General features: G+C 39.4%; 1 protein-coding gene across 4 annotated transcripts in view; it reads left to right on the top strand.

The window, feature by feature from the left end:
- Positions 1–16,562, top strand: part of LOC132476085 (S-adenosyl-L-methionine-dependent tRNA 4-demethylwyosine synthase TYW1) — a 211,834-nt gene that overhangs the window by 31,259 nt on the left and 164,013 nt on the right. For all 4 annotated transcript variants that reach the window (XM_060077809.1, XM_060077807.1, XM_060077806.1 and 1 more), the window contains exons 8-9: positions 8,561–8,678; positions 12,934–12,986. In XM_060077809.1, the coding sequence (XP_059933792.1) occupies positions 8,561–8,678; positions 12,934–12,986 (171 nt within the window). The remainder of the gene's footprint in view (positions 1–8,560; positions 8,679–12,933; positions 12,987–16,562) is intronic.

Here is a 16,562-nt window from a genome sequence, read left to right as displayed (position 1 = left end):
TCAGGTGTTTAAACTTGACTCTTCTTCCAGGCAGCGTGTTTAGTGCTCCTTTGGAGACATTGTCCATGGCTATCTCCAGACCTGGCGCCTTGCACTGAGCATGTGTACTCTGAGAAGTGTGCCTCTGATGGTCCTCACTCCTTCCTCGGAGCCCTGTACCTCTGGTTTCCCCTCTTTTGAGGTCTTTTCGTCTGTTCTCCTCTCTGGTTGCCCAATGGGTCAGGATCAAAGATCTCCCCCACCCCTACCCAGCTCCCAAGGGAGTGCTCCTGAGTTCTTTATTCTGGGAGCACAGGCTGGTTCCTCTCCAGCAACAGTGCTCATTTGCTAAAGCAACTAGTCAGGCCTTCTGCTCTCTGGATTTCCCGGGCAGGAGTCATTCACCAGTCTGAGTGCAGGGGATACATAGCGGCTTCTTTGAGGTTCCTGGGGTTTGAGGTGAGAACACAGCCCTCCACCCCCAAACATCTCTTCATTTGAAGCAGATGAAGGAGCTCAAAATACCTTTCTAATATTCTCTGAAGAAATCCTCAAAAATCCTCTCTTTTTATCTCCATACTCTCTACCCTTTCATATCCTTGATGTCAGGGAGGCACTTTTCAAGTTCTTAAACTTGTTCTCAGATATTTCCTTTGAAAATTAAAAAAATTTTTTTTCCCAATTTTCTTTTGGCCGTGCTGCATGACATGTGGGATCTTAGTTCCCCGACCAGGGATCGAACCCATGCTCCCTGCATTGGCAGCCCAGAATCTTAACTGCTGGACCACCAGGGAAGTCCCATCCTTTGAAAATTTATAACTTGATCTGACCCTCTCTTTGGAGTTTCATTTAATTTAATACCCTGTTTACATATGTTTAAAAAACTCAAAGAATACAGTCCACTGTCCCTATTCTTCCTAAATGTACTTTTCACAGGTAACTGCAGTTTACACTTTGACACTATTCTTCCAGGTATTTTACTGCCTATACAAACACACCTGCATTTTGGTATAACTTTGTTTTTTGGGCTACACAGATGGAATAATTTTGTACTCCAAGTCTACAGACTACTTTTTTCCATTTAACATGACAGCTTTCCAGTCCTGTGATAGAGATCTGCCTAATTAATTTTAATGTTTATGTAGTAGTCCACAATTATGTCCCACAGTTATTTGACTCTTGTTGATTAACATTTAGGTGTTTTCTGATTTCTATAATGAGCACTCTTTTTTTAAAAAAAAAAACAAACCTAATTTAATTCCTGAATTGTACTTTTTTTTTTTTTTTCTTTTGGTTGTGCCATGTGGCTGGTGGGAGTTCGCTGACCAGGGATTGAACCTGGGCCACAGCAATGACAGCGCTGAATCCTAACCACTAGACCACCAGGGGACTCCCTATAATGAACACTCTTGCTCTTATATTTTTCATGACTGATAAATTTATCTTGAGTAAATTTGTAAAATTGAAATTTCTGGATCAAAGAGAATTTTATAATTTTGATGATATTTCTAAAATGCCCTGTAAAAAGCTGAAAACATTTTTATTTCTTCTTACTGCATAAGAGAGAGATGAGAATGCCCGTTTCTCTATACCCTTGCCAACCCCCAGGTGTTCTCAGTCTTTTAAATCTTACCAACCTGAAAGGTGAAAAATAATAACCTTAAAAAATAATGATTTGCATTTCTTTAATTTTGAGTGAGATTGAATGTGTTTTTTTTTTCCTGTGAAGCATCTCTTTCTGTCTACCTGGAGTTAGACTACAAAGTCTGACGGCACAGTTCCTGAGACTGCTTTCACTTCTGACACCAACTGCAAGTTTGTGGGAGGTCCTAAAAACCTCCCTCAGATTCAGTCATTTGCTAGAAAGACTAACAGAACTCACTGAAAGCTGTCACCCTCATGATTATGGTTCATTGCTAGGAAAGGGTACAGAAAAACCAGCCAAAGGAGGAGATGCATAGAGCAGAGTCTGGGAAGCATTCATTCATTGTCCTCAGGACATGCTACCCTCTCAGCACGGATGTGTGACATGACACGTGGAGCATCGCCAACCTGGGAAGCACACCTGAGCTTTGGTGTCCAGAGTTTTTATGGGGGCTTCATTATGTAGGCATACCTGATTGATTGATTGCCCACGGGGTTGAATCCAGCCTACAGCATAGCACCCCAAAATTTGGCATGAGTCACCCTAATAGCATAAACTGTCAAGTGCCTCTGAAGGGCCCACCATGAATAAAGATACTCCCAACACTCAAGAAGTTCCAGGGGGTTAGAGGCTACTTTCCAGGAACTGGGGAAAGGCCAGACTTCTCTTTGGGCAAGGCCAAATTCTTTACTACACACTGTCCTATGCCCGCTCTTATATTGGGATATTTGGTTCCTTTTGTAGAGATCATAACCCAAAAATACTCTATGAGTGTAAAACTAAACTATATAATCCAAAATTATTTTCCGAATTTAAAATTATGATTGTTCCTGTTGCAGCATTTTGTTACTTATTTCCTAATACTTCTGTGTGTTGGTGTTGTCGCTGTCATTTTTAGTAGCTTTTGTATTTTAGAAGCCCTGGCAGAGGAGCTGTTGAGAATGACAAGTTTGTGGGATGTAGGTTCAGGGCCTGGGCCAGCCAGTTTGTAACTTGGCGCTCTTAGGGCAAAGCTTAATCTTCTCTGGCCTTAATACCCATGTCTGAGAAACGTGGACCATAACCTCTGCCTTCCTCACAGCGTTGTTGAGAGTCAGATAAGAACTGTGCGTGAAAATGCATTACAGGCTCTGAGAGCCTGACAGATTGAAATGAGAAGTAAATACGCTTAGATATTTTAAATTTGCTTACGCATTCTGCTAGAGTTGGTTGTTTAGTCTGTTTTCAGGTTTTCTGCTGTTGTAATTAGCACTGGTCTGAGACCTTTTTTACTTAAAAGAGAGTGTTGATATTTTCTTGGTTTATATTTTCCCCAAGTTGAGATACTGGGTCAAAGCAAATATATAATTTCATGACTCTTAATAAAAATCTGAGTAATTTTAAAAGGTGAAACTGTCGGGCTTCCCTAGTGGCGCAGAGGTTGAGAGTCCGCCTGCCAATGCAGGGGACATGGGTTCGTGCCCCGGTCCGGGAATATCCCACATGCCGCGGAGCGGCTGGGCCCGTGAGCCATGGCCGCTGAGCCTGCGCGTCCAGAGCCTGTGCTCCGCAACGGGCGAGGCCACAACAGTGAGAGGCCCGCGTGCCGCAAAAAACAAACAAACCAAAAAAAAAAAAGGTGAAACTGTCTTGAAATGGGATAGATTTTAGAGCATGAGATGCCTGATTTAGGTAGATTTCTGGATCTACCAAGTTAAGAGAAGATATTTATAGCTTTATTTGTAATGGGTGAAGAGTTTGGGACAGTTTTTTTTCCAACTTCATTGAGATATGATTGACAAATAAAATTTTATATACTTGGGTTGTACAATGTGATTTTTTTTTAGGGTGTATAATGTGACGTTTGATATGTGTGTACAATGCTTAACCACAGCCCACACATCCCCACTTCATATTGCTAACATTGTGTGTGTGTGTGTGTGTGTGTGTGTGTGTGTGCGCGCATGCACGCTGAGAACACACAAGATCTACTTTCAGCAAATTTCACAGGTACTGTAAGAGTTTGGAATAGTTTGCGGGTCCATTTTTTTCCTTTGCTTTTTCCTCTTATGTCCATTAGAGGGCACTGGAGAAAAAGCACTAAGGAAAAATTTGGATGTCCATGTAAATTATTTTTTGAAATGAAATGATTTTGGACTTTATGAACTTAAGCAGCTGGCTTATGATATTTCAGGTTTCTTGTAGAAATCACTCATAAAATCATCAGATCTAGGAGAAAAAAATACATATATTTCCAACTTCAGTGCAGCATGAAAATAACCACCCCGTTTTTTGTTTTTCATTATTTTTAGGTTACAGCAGGGTTTCCAGATGTGTCCTGTGTGTTCATTTGATATTGGAGACAGTATACTAAAATTCAGTGATGGATGTTATTACTGCTTGGCTCTTCTTTTTTGTATCTCCGGGGAGCATTTTCTTTGGGGTCCATCTACGCAGATTCCTGAGCTGCTTTCTGCCTCTTCATCGTTCTACATCACATTAATTGCCTTAGTTGTTACTGCAGAGGACGCAGTACGCTCTAATACCTAAGAGCATCAGCTGTAGAGTCGGGCCAGAGCACTCCTACTGTAAGACCTCTTTTGAATAATATTCACTAACTTCCATGGTGTCACAGTATCTCAGCTTGTGTGTCTGGGCAAGTTATTTCACTCTGTGTGCTAGAGTGGGAGACGATAACAGTAACTGCTTTATAAAGTTGTTTTGAAGATATAATAAGTTAATCCATCTAAAGCCTTTATTTTATTGCCTGCCACATAGTATGTCCTTGATAATTAATAAACTATTATTGTCTAAGGAGATATCTTCAAATGGGATACGTTTGGTCTGACTAGAATACCACCATGGTTTCTACCCCCCTCCCTCTGCAGCAAGACAGTAATTCTAGGGCCAAAGAGAATTTGAAGGGTGGGAGTGAGAACTGAGAACAAGAGAGCTAGAGTTTGAAACGTTGCACATGCCGAGGGGATGGGGTGTTAGGGGAATATGGCAAGGTTGGGGAACTCTCTAAGCAGTTTGGTATGTTAAGAGTGGAGTGCAGTGGGGATGTGTGGAGAGGTGAAATAGAGAAGGAAGGCAGGGGCAGGATCCTAGAGGCCTTTTCATCCTCTGTCATGGGAGTGTGAGCTTTGTCCTAAAGGCAGTGGGTGGGAAGCAATGTGAATTGATTGAATAGGGTGAGTGGGCTGGAGGTGTGGGGAGAAAGAGCTCCAGGGTAGGTTCAGACGATTAGGAGAAATCAAAGTACAGTCTTCACAAAAACCCTGCTATCTGTACTGTCACCTCCACTTTATCATTTTACAGGGCAGGACACAAGCTTAGAGAAGCAAAGCAGTTTGTCCGGAGTCGGATGGCTGCCTCCTGAGCGGTGGCACCAAGCCCAGGCTCCATCTCTTTGTCTCACTCCCCTTTGCTGCCTCCCCAGAAGGGAAGCTCAGGAGTTTGGTTAGAGAACAAGGAGTCAGGAAGAGCCTGCCAATGCTTAGGTTGTTTATTTTCTGTTTCTCTCATGTTGTGCTTGTAAATGTAAAGCAGATTGCTACTTGTTTTCTTCCTGCAGTAAATAAATGTTGCTAAAATACTCCCCACAGCATGTTCGGGTTAAGCAGACAAACAGTGGTATCAGTAGCATTAGTTTTGGAAATAAAGGCGGATGCTTGGTAATTACTCACCAGAGAAACATTTCAATTTACAAAAGGAGCTCGGTGTGTCCAGTTCTGATTATAAGGCTGCATAGTACTGCAGTGTAACAACATGAAGCTGGTTCTCCTTTCATAATTATTTTTAAGGCTTTAAGTGTTAAATTCACCCTCAAATGTAAGGTGACGTCTCTTCAACTCCAAGGTTGTCACTTAACCAACTAGGTGGAATTTTCACCTTAAAGTCTTTAACAAATCCCCTTTTGTCGTGTTTTTATCCTAGGAAGTATTGGGGTGGTACTGTGGTTTCTGGGATGAGGGTGTGAAAATGAATTAGGTAATATTGTATAATATCTTTTTCTTTTTCGTTTTTTTTTTTTTTAAGAGAATTGATACCACTTTTTGGCTCCCATTATTACAGCGGATTCATATATTTCCGTTTATTTATAAAGAACTTTTCACTTATTTATAGTCATTTTCCTAAGTGCCTAGGAAGTGAGCTTATAATCAGTTTTCCATTTTGCGTATCAGAAAATAGCAGCTTGGAGAGGGCATGCGTTTTCTTTCAAGACAAGTGTGATGGGTTTGGGAGTTGGGGAGGGGTGGAAGGTTGGAGACAGGGAGACTTTAGTTTGGCTGTTGCAGTTGTCCCTTAGGTGAAACCAAGGCTGGTGGCAAAAGCAGTGGCATTGTGGATGGAGAGAACCCATACGTTGAGAATTAAAAGTTTAGAACTTGGTCACACGTTGCCCAATGGGTGTGCAGGAGAGGAAGGAATCCAGATTGACCAGTTCTGGGATCTTCATTTATTTCTGCTTAGACTATGTAACGGCTATAAAAAATAAATAAAAATATACGGGTCCTATGTCAGTTGTTATGTTGTTATATTCTGGGCAAACGGGATAATGTCTGCAGATAGGAGATTAGAATTCGCATTTGAATGGGGCTTTGCACTTCCTTGGAGAGTGTTGTGAACCATTGTATTTCTTTTCAGAAATGGAGTTACTGCTGCATATGCAAGATAGGACTAAACTGTCATAGAGGGAAAGAATGATAAATGTTTGTCCTGAATACCCAAGACCTTTAATCATAGCTGCTGCTCTCTTTCCATGTGAATTATATGTCCAGATGATTGAATCTGGAGTAGCTGCACTCACATTTTATAATAGATAATTTCTCTAGTGTTGGGACATGGACAGTGTTCCATGGCCATTAAAAAAAAAATAAATTTATTTATTTATTTTTGGCTGCGTTGGGTCTTTGTTGTGGTGCGCGGGCTTCTCATTGCCATGGCTTCTCTTGTTGCAGAGCATGGGCTCTAGGCGTGCAGGCTCAGTAGTTGTGGCTCGCAGGCTCTAGAGTTCAGGCTCAGTAGTTGTGGCGCACGGGCTTAGTTGCTCCGCGGCATGTGGGATCTTCCTGGACCAGGGCTCGAACCCGTGTCCCCTGCATTGGCAGGTGGATTCTCAACCACTGTGCCACCAGGGAAGCCCTCCATGGCCATTCTTTAAGAGTGTGTTCATTTTATGGGGGTCATAAGTTTATGTTTAAAACCATAATGGGGTGTCTTTGGAGCTCTGAGCACAGTGGTCAGAGGCCAGTGTTATGCTGGGTCCAGTTTTGGATTTACATGGCCTTTAGGGTAAGCAGTTAAGCTGGTGATATTTTGTGGTGACAGGCTTTTGAGGGCAGATATTGCCACCTACTATCAATTCTTGCATGATTAGTAGGGAATTACAGTAACTTGCTTTGGAATTACTTCAGAGACATTTAAATGCTCTCAAGGTCAAGGTTAGTTCACTTTGCTCCACCACAAGACTTCCTTGGAACTCAAGCTCACATCTTTGCTTTTGGGTCTGAAATAGACTTTAAAAAAAAAAAGAACAAGCCATAGGATTCTTTTTTAAAAATATTTATTTATTTATTTATTTGGTTGCACTGGGTCTTCGTTGCGGCAGGCGGGCTCCTTAGTTGCAGCATGCGAACTCTTAGTTGCGGCATGCATGTGGGATATAGTTCCCTGACCAGGGATCGAACCCAGTTCCCCTGCATTGGGAGCGTGGAGTCTTATCCACTGCACCACCAGGGAAGTCCCTGGTGGGACAGCAAATCCCTATTCACTTCCTGCCCAGGTTCAAACATGGATTATCCTCCTTTTTCTGTATTAGTTTGACACAGACCCGAGGCATCATGTCATCTGTGAGGTGTTGTCACTTTTAGGTAGAAAGGGCGTTGTGAGTCTGCTCACTAATTCACTGGGGTCTAGATCTAGACACTGAAAATGGACAGGCACTGAGGGTAGTTCAGGGCTCGGTGGTAGGGCTCCTGCTTAGGTGACTTATTTTGGATTTCTGCAGCTCTTAGTAAGATCTGATGAATGTCTCCTCTGAAGTGTAACACAGACTTTGTGGGTTGTCTCAAAATGATTAATTAGCACTTTAACCGTCTTCCAAAACGGTATTGAGATAACTTTAAAATATATATACATGTAATGAGATTTAAAAAGAGGAAGAAGTCAATGTAAAGGGTGAATGGGGGTCATCTTGTAATATGACGTCACTGACAGAATATAAGACAAGGAGGATGCAAGGCCTGATACAGTGATCAGAGTTGTGCTGTGAATTTTCTAGTGGCCAAAGTCAAAAGGAAACACAGTTTTATATTATCTTTCAGATTTATTTCTATCACTGAAGACAAATTTTCACCATGGGATCTTCTGTAAGAAGCCTTTGGGGCTGCAGGTGGAGGTGGTGGAGTGACTTGGGTTCTGAGCAGGTGGCTGGGCAGCTCAGAGCAACTCTTTGACTTGTTTTTGGGGCTTGCAGATGTTATAACCAGCACTACTATAATTTAGTGAAATCCTATTATGTATCAGGCATTGTGCCAGGTAATTTTGTTTCATTTAATCTTCAACACAGTTCTGCTCCATAGATATTCCTTTTCTCTCTTTTCAGGTGAGGAAATTGAAATTTAGAGAAATAACTTGCTGAAGTTGGTCAGCAGTGTCTGTACTCAGATTGTGAAAACTATTTGACATCTAGATAAGTGGATTATTGATTTATGTTTTGTGGATGTATGTGTTTGAATATGTAGTTACTTTTTTTGGAAAAAAAAAGAAGCCCCTGGTGTGTCTTTAGCTCAGTGTGTGACTGGAAATGTGATCACTTGGAAGAGAACAGGTTTATGGGCTGTGTGGTTCGTGATGAACCCTTTTATCCATGCTACGTGTGTATGATTGTCGTGCTGTTATTTCCCTTGCCCATTACCAATTATGGGTTTCATTCTTTTCATTTTAATACAGAGAGAAAAGGAGCGGCAGGAAGGGGAAACTAGTTTGATCAGGAGCACAGTGAAGAATGAAGCCAGTGAAAGAAGAGCTATGATAACTCCTGCCCTCCGAGAAGCCCTTACTAAACAAGGTGAAAGTCCTCAAGAACTGTTATAATTCTACACTCTTAAGCATTCTAAAAGAGGAAACATAAAATAGGGATTGCCAAGAGGAACAAAGATAAAGAAGTCCCGCTATAGTTGGCTCAGCTGCTGTGTGGTCGTGGCAGCTGTAACTGTTTAAGGAGTCACGGTCTTGTTTCTGTGGATCACTTGTGTGTTGGCTGCCTGGACCAGCAAGGGTTCTTCTTTGCTTGGTTTATCGGGATGGTTCTTTACCATCAGTGAGGCTCAGGTATGCAGATGGAAGGTGCAATCACTGACTTCTTTACATGTCACTGTTTATTAAGGGGAAATTATTAAACCTCATATGATATTAGGCTGGGTTAATTAGAAGTGTTTTATGTAGAAGTATATCTGGATCTCTGTGGTCCTACCTTATGAAGAAGGCTGCAGTTGAATGAATGAATGATATTGGTTTCCTGTAGAAGAAAGAGTAATAAACTGGGGGTGAGTAGACCGACTTCCTTCCCTCCCTCCCTCTTTCTATAATTATTGAGATCCTTTTATGTGACAGTTCCGGCAATGCAGAGGAACTTAAGATACTTGAAATATCTCCTTCAAGGAGCTCTCAACTTATTAGAGGAGACAGACAAAAATATACAGATTTTTTTACATAGAAATATATATGCCTTTTAATTAGAGTAGAGTAAAGTGATTTTTTTTACATCAAATCATATTTAATACTTCTGATTATTGTTCAGTTTGTCAGTATTGATGCAGAATTAAAAGTCTCATTCATACAGGAATAAAGTGATCTTTATAATAGGCTTAAATCTGTCATCTTGCTGTTTGTTTTCTACTTGTCTCATGTGTTCTTTGATTTCCTTTCTCTTGTTTTGCTGCCTTCTTTTAGATTGTTTTTTAAATTATATGATTCTGTTTTACATCCTTTGTTAGCTTATTGGCTATAGCACTGTTTTGTTCCTTAGTGGTTGCTTGAGGTTTTATACTATACTGTATCACAGTATATCATCATGTGGTGTTATACCACTTCATGTAAAGTGGAAGAACCTTCAACACTTCTGTTTTTGCCCTCCTCAACCTCTATGCAAGTGTTTTCATACATTTTACTTTTACACATGTTTTAAGCCCTGTACTACATTGCTATTCTTTTGGTTTAAACAATTATCTATTACAGATTTAAATAATTAGGAAAAAATTTTATATATTGACTCATGTAGTTACTACTTTTGGTACTTTTCATTCCTCTGTGAAAATCCGTGTTGTCTGATGGCCTTTTCCTTCTGCCTGAAGGACTCCTTTTTGCATTTCTTGTAGTGTGGGTTTGTTGGTGATGAATTATTTCAGCTTTTGTATATCTGCAAAAGGCTTTCTTTTGCCTTCATTTTTGAAGGATTTTTTTTGTTATTTAATTTAATTTTATTTTTGAAGGATATTTTTTGATGTGTCTAGAATTGGCAGCTTTTTTCTTTTTTGCACTTTAAGGGTGTTATTCCACTGTCTGCTGGATCACAGTGCTTCTCATGAGGGCTCTGCAGTCATCTTTTGTTCATTCCTTTCAAATGCAATGTTTTTTACCCCCTGATTTTCTTCTAACAACTGATTTAGAATGATTTTAATTATAATATGTCTCAGTGTAGTTTCCTTCATGCTTCTTTACTTGGGATTTGTTGAGCTTCTTGGTTCTGTGGATGTATAGTTTTAATCAAATTTGGACAAATTTTGGACATTATTTCTTCAAATATTTTTCTGCCACCCCCTCTCTTTCTTCTTTTTGGGGACTCCAATTACATGTATAATAGGCCACTTGAATTTGACCCATAGCTCACAGATGTGCTTTTTATATTTTAAAATTATTTTTTCTGTCCTGCTTTACCTGACTGGATAGTTTCTATTGCTGTCTTCAAGTTTAACTCAGTAATCTTTTCGTCTCTTAAGTTGAATCTTCTAGTAATTCTATCCAGCATCTTTTTCCAGCTTAGATGTAGCTTTCATCTCTAGAAGTTCAGTTTAGGTCTTTTTCTATCTTCCATGTCTCTACTTAACTTTCAGAGCTTATGGAATACAATTATAACTGTTTTAATGTCCTTATCTGCTAACATCTGTGTCATTTTGGGTCAGTTTTGGTTGCTGGATTATTCTCTCCATTATTGGTCATGTTTTCCTATCTTTTTGCATGCTTGGTAATCTTTGATTGGATGCCAGATCTAATTTTATATTTTTGGGTACTGGTTATTTTTGAGTTCCTATAAACATTCTTGAGCTTTGTTCTGGGATGAAGATAAATTACTTGGAAACAGCTTGAGCCTTTTCATCTTGCTTTTATGATTTGTTGGGTGAGACCAGAGCTGGCTCACTATACAGCTAATTTTTTCCCCCACCATTGAGGCAAAACACTTCTGTGTACTCTGCCCAATGCCTTGGAATCTTGAGGTTTTCTTTCTGACTGGTAGGAACAGGCACAGTTCCCAGCTGGCTGTGAGTACCAGGCATGCCTTTAATCTTTTCAGATGGTTCTTTCTCATTTTTGGGTAGTTTTTCTCTCACATATGCACTAAGCAGTACTCAAGCAAGTACTTACAGGAATCCTCTGCAGACCCTTGAGTTCAATCTCTGTGTAGCTTTTGTCTCTCCAATACTCAATCTTGCAAACTTTAGCCACAGGGGCTCCCCTCTCTACTTCCGTGTCCTCAACTTGGGGAGAATACTGAGCTCTGCTTGTGTCGTCTCTCCCTGCTGCACAGCCTGGCAACTTTCAAGGCAATAAGCTTGGGTAATGGTAGGGCTCAACCTTGTTTGTTTCCCATCTCTCTTGGATCATCTTCCTTTTTTGCCTGATGTTTTGTGTCCTGAAAACTGTTGTTTCATGTATTTTGTCCAGTTTTTGGTATTTCAGGTGGGAGAGTAAGTCCTCTGTTACTCCATCTTGGTTACAAGCAGAATCCTGCACTGCAGTTTTAGTAACTGCGTAGTGTGTATTGTGGTCAGCTACAGGTCTCTCCATCTTATACTGTGCAGTCTTTTCATACCTACCTAAATGCAGAATTTTGTAGAATCCTATGTATCTTGGGAGAGAAAGATATAAAGAACTAGTATAATACAGTGTGATTTCTATGATAGTGGTATGAGCAACATATAATGTAGGAGTCCAAAAGAACTAGAATTTTCTCTGGAGATCTTTTAAATGCTTATTCTGTATCTGAGATTAGCTGATCAGTTGCACTCGGTTCCATCTTCAAGTAGATAAGCAGTGCTTTATTTATATGCGAAATGTTTACATAAATGTGGAAGAGGATAGAAGACAAAGCCCTGTAATGTTGCCACTAGAGACTTGTAATCCAAATTGACTTTGTTCCATTAATCATCACCCTATGAATATGGATGTTTAACCAGGCACTGATCCACTTATGCCATCATCCAGACTGTATTTCTCCATTTACCTTGTTTATCTGCAAGTCAGGAGTCTTTTTGTGCAAGAGACTCATGATAATTGTGGCTTATTACTTGAAGCCTCATGAGAGACTTTATTAAATGTTTTCTGAAATCAGAATTTTCTACTTGTTTGCTCTACTAGTTTGTTAAAATAAGGAAATGTGATTGCTTTGGCGTGGCTTTTCCATGCTTTTCGTGTCTTACGTGGCTCAAAATATTTAAATAGGTTGTGGAGCGGTGCTAAGACTTCATGTCAGTTTCCTAGAATTTGATTTTCCCACTTTTGGGGGCAATATTTATTTTAATCTCCTGTTGCCCATCTGATTCTTTATTTATTTTTGAAGATTACTGATGACAGTTCCCCAGTCGTTCATTGTACTGAAATATACTGTTAGTTGTTTTTGCTGTATGGTCCAGTGCATGGTTCATTTTCATAAGTGTTCCTTGGGTCTTTGAAAAACATGTGCACCCTATAGTTGTTGAGTGCAGTGCTCTCTATGTGTCCTTGATCGAGTTTACTGTGTTGCTTCAGATCTTAGGGCTCTGTTGAGTTTTGATCTATGAGATCTGTGATATACTGAGAGATCTTAAATTATCTCCCTGTGATTTTGGATAAGCTTATTGTTTCTTTATGTATTTTGAGTCTGTGTTATTAGATGCATACATGTTTTAAATTGTATTATCATCCTGGTGAATTAAACCTTAGGGGCATTGGATTGTTGTCTATCATTATTTAAACAAATAAGAATGACTTGGCTACAGTTTTATAATCACTTTTTGATATGAGGTTTTGAATCAGTTCAACTTTGTGTTTCCTTTTTTTTCATTCAGGTTATCAGTTGATTGGGAGCCACTCTGGGGTGAAGCTTTGCAGGTGGACAAAGGTATTTGTTCTTATTCAAATATTATTTCTGTTTTATGCAACTTTTATATGGCTATTATATGCAATGAATTTTACCATTTTAAAGGTATAATTTACATTTAATAAAATGTAATGATTTTGAATGAATTAGTCAAATGAGTTTAGCTTTTTTTTTTTTTTTTTTAACCTTTTGGCCATGACGCATGGCATGTGGGATCTTAGTTCCCCGACTAGGGATCAAACCCGTGGCCCTTGCATTGGAAGCATGGAGTCTTAACCACTGGACCGCCAGGGAAGTCCAAGTTCAGCATATTTTGATGGATGTAAAAACCCTTATCCACCACCTGAATTAAGCTATAGACTACTTTCCTCACCCTGATAAATTCACTTATGCCCATTTCTGGTCAATACCCCCTCCTCCACAGCCAGGCAACAGTTGTCCTCATTGCTATCATTGTAGTTTAGTTTTGCCTGTTGTAGAATTTCACATGAATAGGATCATATAATGTGTAGCTTTTTGCAAGTCGCTTCTTAAACTCAACATAAGGTTTCAGAGATTTATCCACATGTAATGTGTATCAGTATTTCATTCCTTTTTATTGGTGAGTACTATTCAGTAGTATGAACATACCACAGTTTTTAATCTGTTGATAGTTATTTGAGTTGTTCTCAGTTTTTGGCTATTATGAATAAAACGGCTATGAATGTGTTTGTACAATGGTTTTTTTGGTGAACATATGTTTCGATTTCATTTGAGTACATACCTAGGAGTGGAATTGTTAAGTAGTAGGGCAGGTATATATTTAACTTTATAAGAAACTCCCAGTCTGTTTTCAGTGTGGTCATACTATTTTATACTTGCATCAGCAATTTATGAAAGTTGCTACATATTCTCATCATCATGTGGGATTACACATCTTTTTCCTGATGAGTGTGAAGTAGTACCATTTTGGTTTTAATTTACATTTTGCTGATGACTATTGATGATGAGGAGCACCTTTTCATGTGCATATTGGCCTTTCATAGTTGTGACGTGTCTGTTCAAATATTTTACCCAAGTTGAGTTGTCTGACTTTGTATTATTGACTTGTAGGAGTTCTCTGTATATTGTGGATATGAGTGTTTTGCCTGATGTGCAGTATGATTATTTTCTCCTAGTCTGTGGCTTCCTTTTTCATTTTCCTAATGGTATCTTTTGAAGGTTTTTAAAAAAATTAATTAATTAACTAACTTATTTATTTTTGGCTGTGTTGGGTCTTCATTGCTGCATGCGAGCTTTCTCTAGTGGCAGTGAGCAGGGGCTACTCTTCATTGTGGTGCACAGGCTTCTCATTGCGGTGGTCTCTCTTGTTGCGGAGCATGGGCTCTAGGCACGTGGGCTTTAGTAGTTGTGGCATGTGGGCTCAGTAGTTGTGGCTCATAGGCTCTGGAGTGCAGGCTCAGTAGTTGTGGCACATGGGCTTAGTTGCTCCGCGGCATGTGGGATCTTCTTGGACCAGTGCTTAAACCCATGTGCCCTGCATTGGCAGGTGGATTCTTAACCACTGTGCCACTAGGGAAGTCCCTCTTTTGAAGTTTTTAATTTGAATAAAGTCCAATTTATCATTTTATTTTTTATGGTTAGTACTTTTTGTATTTTAAGAAATCTTTGTCAGCTTTAAGGTCACAAGGATAGTCTGTGTTTTCTTCTGGAAGCTTCATATGTAGTTTTAACTTTTATGTTTGGGTCTGTGAATTAATTTTTATGAATGGTATAAGGTAAAGGTCAAGATTGTTCCTTCCTACCACCTGTCCCCTATATGGATATTCGGGTGTTTTAGCATCATTTGTTGAAAAAGATTTTCCTTCCACCATTTAATTACTTTTAGGGCTTTGTAGAAAATTCAGTCAACTATATGGGTAGGCCTGTGTCTGGACTGCTCTTATTCTGTTGCATTGATGTGTTTGTCTATCCTGAAGCCAGTACCACATTGTCTTGATTACTCTGGCTTTGTAATAAGTCTGAAATCATGCAGTATAAGTTCTCTGTCTTGTTTTTTTTAATTTTCAAGATTGTTTCCCCTCTTCTGGGCCTTTTGCATTTCCATATACATTTTAGGATCAGCCTGTGAATTTCTGTTGTTTGTATTTGTGCTGTTTTCTTAGATTCTATATTTGTCTATTTGTCATCTCTTCACCACAGGGTCAATTACATCAACTATAATTTCTTATTTTCTGCATTCTTGATGCTCTGCAGTCTTATAGAGACTGCCCCTCCCCGGGGCTAATTCCTAAAGATTAATAGCAGCTTGCCTTGAGCATGCCTTTCATATGTAATTCTGAATCTGTAGCTTTCAGCTACCTCCTTATCTAACTCTCTCACATACCAAGCCAATATTTTCCCTGTCCTAAATCATCCTAGGCCCAGCTACCAGAAAACTGGAGACAGCCTTGTAGCTCAAAGCCCAATGGAATAATTCATGCTAGCCAATCCTGCATTGTTTACTTTGCTCTGCCTTTCCTTTCCTGAGGAAACTCCAGTAAAAGCTCTGGCCCAGGCTTCCCCCTCACTCCTCTGTCTCCTGAGCAAACGCTGTGTGGTGTGGTGTGCGCCCTTCTCTTGGGATATGTAAGTAATATATTCCTTCAATAGCATTGGCCTATGTTGGCACTCAGTCACCTCCATAAATTAAAATCCTATGGGCACAAATAAGATAGCATTAAAAATTATTTTATTTTATTTTTTAATGAAAATACAGTGACAATATTATGTTAGTTTCAGATATATGACATAAGTTGACATTTGCATACGTTATGAAATGATCACCACGATAAGTCTAGTAACCATCTGTCCCCATACAAAGTTATTACAATATTGTTGACCATATTCCTTCTGTTGTATATTATATTCCTGTGATGTATTTATTATATAACTGGAGGTTTGAACCTCTTAATTCCCTTCACCTGGTTTGTCCATCCTCTCTCCTCTCCCTTCTGGCAATGACCCATTCTCTGTATGTGAGTCTGTCTTCATTTTGTTTTGTTTTATATATTACACATATGAGTGAGATCATGTGATATTTGTCTTTCTCTCTCTGACTTATTTTACTTACCATAGTACCCTCAAGGTCCATCCATGTTGTTGCAGATGTCAAGATTTCATTCTTTTTTATGATTGAGTAATATTCTATTGTGTGTACACACACACACACACACGCACACACCACAGTTTCTTTATCCATTCCTCTACCAATGGACACTAAGGTTGCTTCCATATCTTGGCTTTGTAAATAATGCTCCATTGGACATCGGAGTGCATATATCTTTTTCAACTACTGTTTTTGTTTTCTTTGGGTAAATATCCAGCAGTGAAATTGCTGTATCATATAGCAGTTCTATTTTTATTTTTTTGAGGAACTTCCATACTGTTCTCCATAGTGGCTGCACCAGTTTACAGTCACACCAGCAGGGCATGAGGGTTCCTTTTTCTCTGCATCCTCGCCATCACTTATTATTTGTTGTCTTTTTGATGACAGTGATTCTGAAAGATGTGACGTAGTATCTCATTGTGGTTTTGATTTGCATCAAATCCCTGATGATTAGTGTTGTTAATCATCTT

The sequence above is a fragment of the Mesoplodon densirostris genome, chromosome 16, assembly GCF_025265405.1.
Source record: "Mesoplodon densirostris isolate mMesDen1 chromosome 16, mMesDen1 primary haplotype, whole genome shotgun sequence".
Lineage (NCBI taxonomy): Eukaryota > Metazoa > Chordata > Mammalia > Artiodactyla > Ziphiidae > Mesoplodon > Mesoplodon densirostris.
The sequence above is the reverse complement of the archived record's forward strand: the minus strand, read 5'-3'. Positions and strand labels throughout refer to the sequence as shown.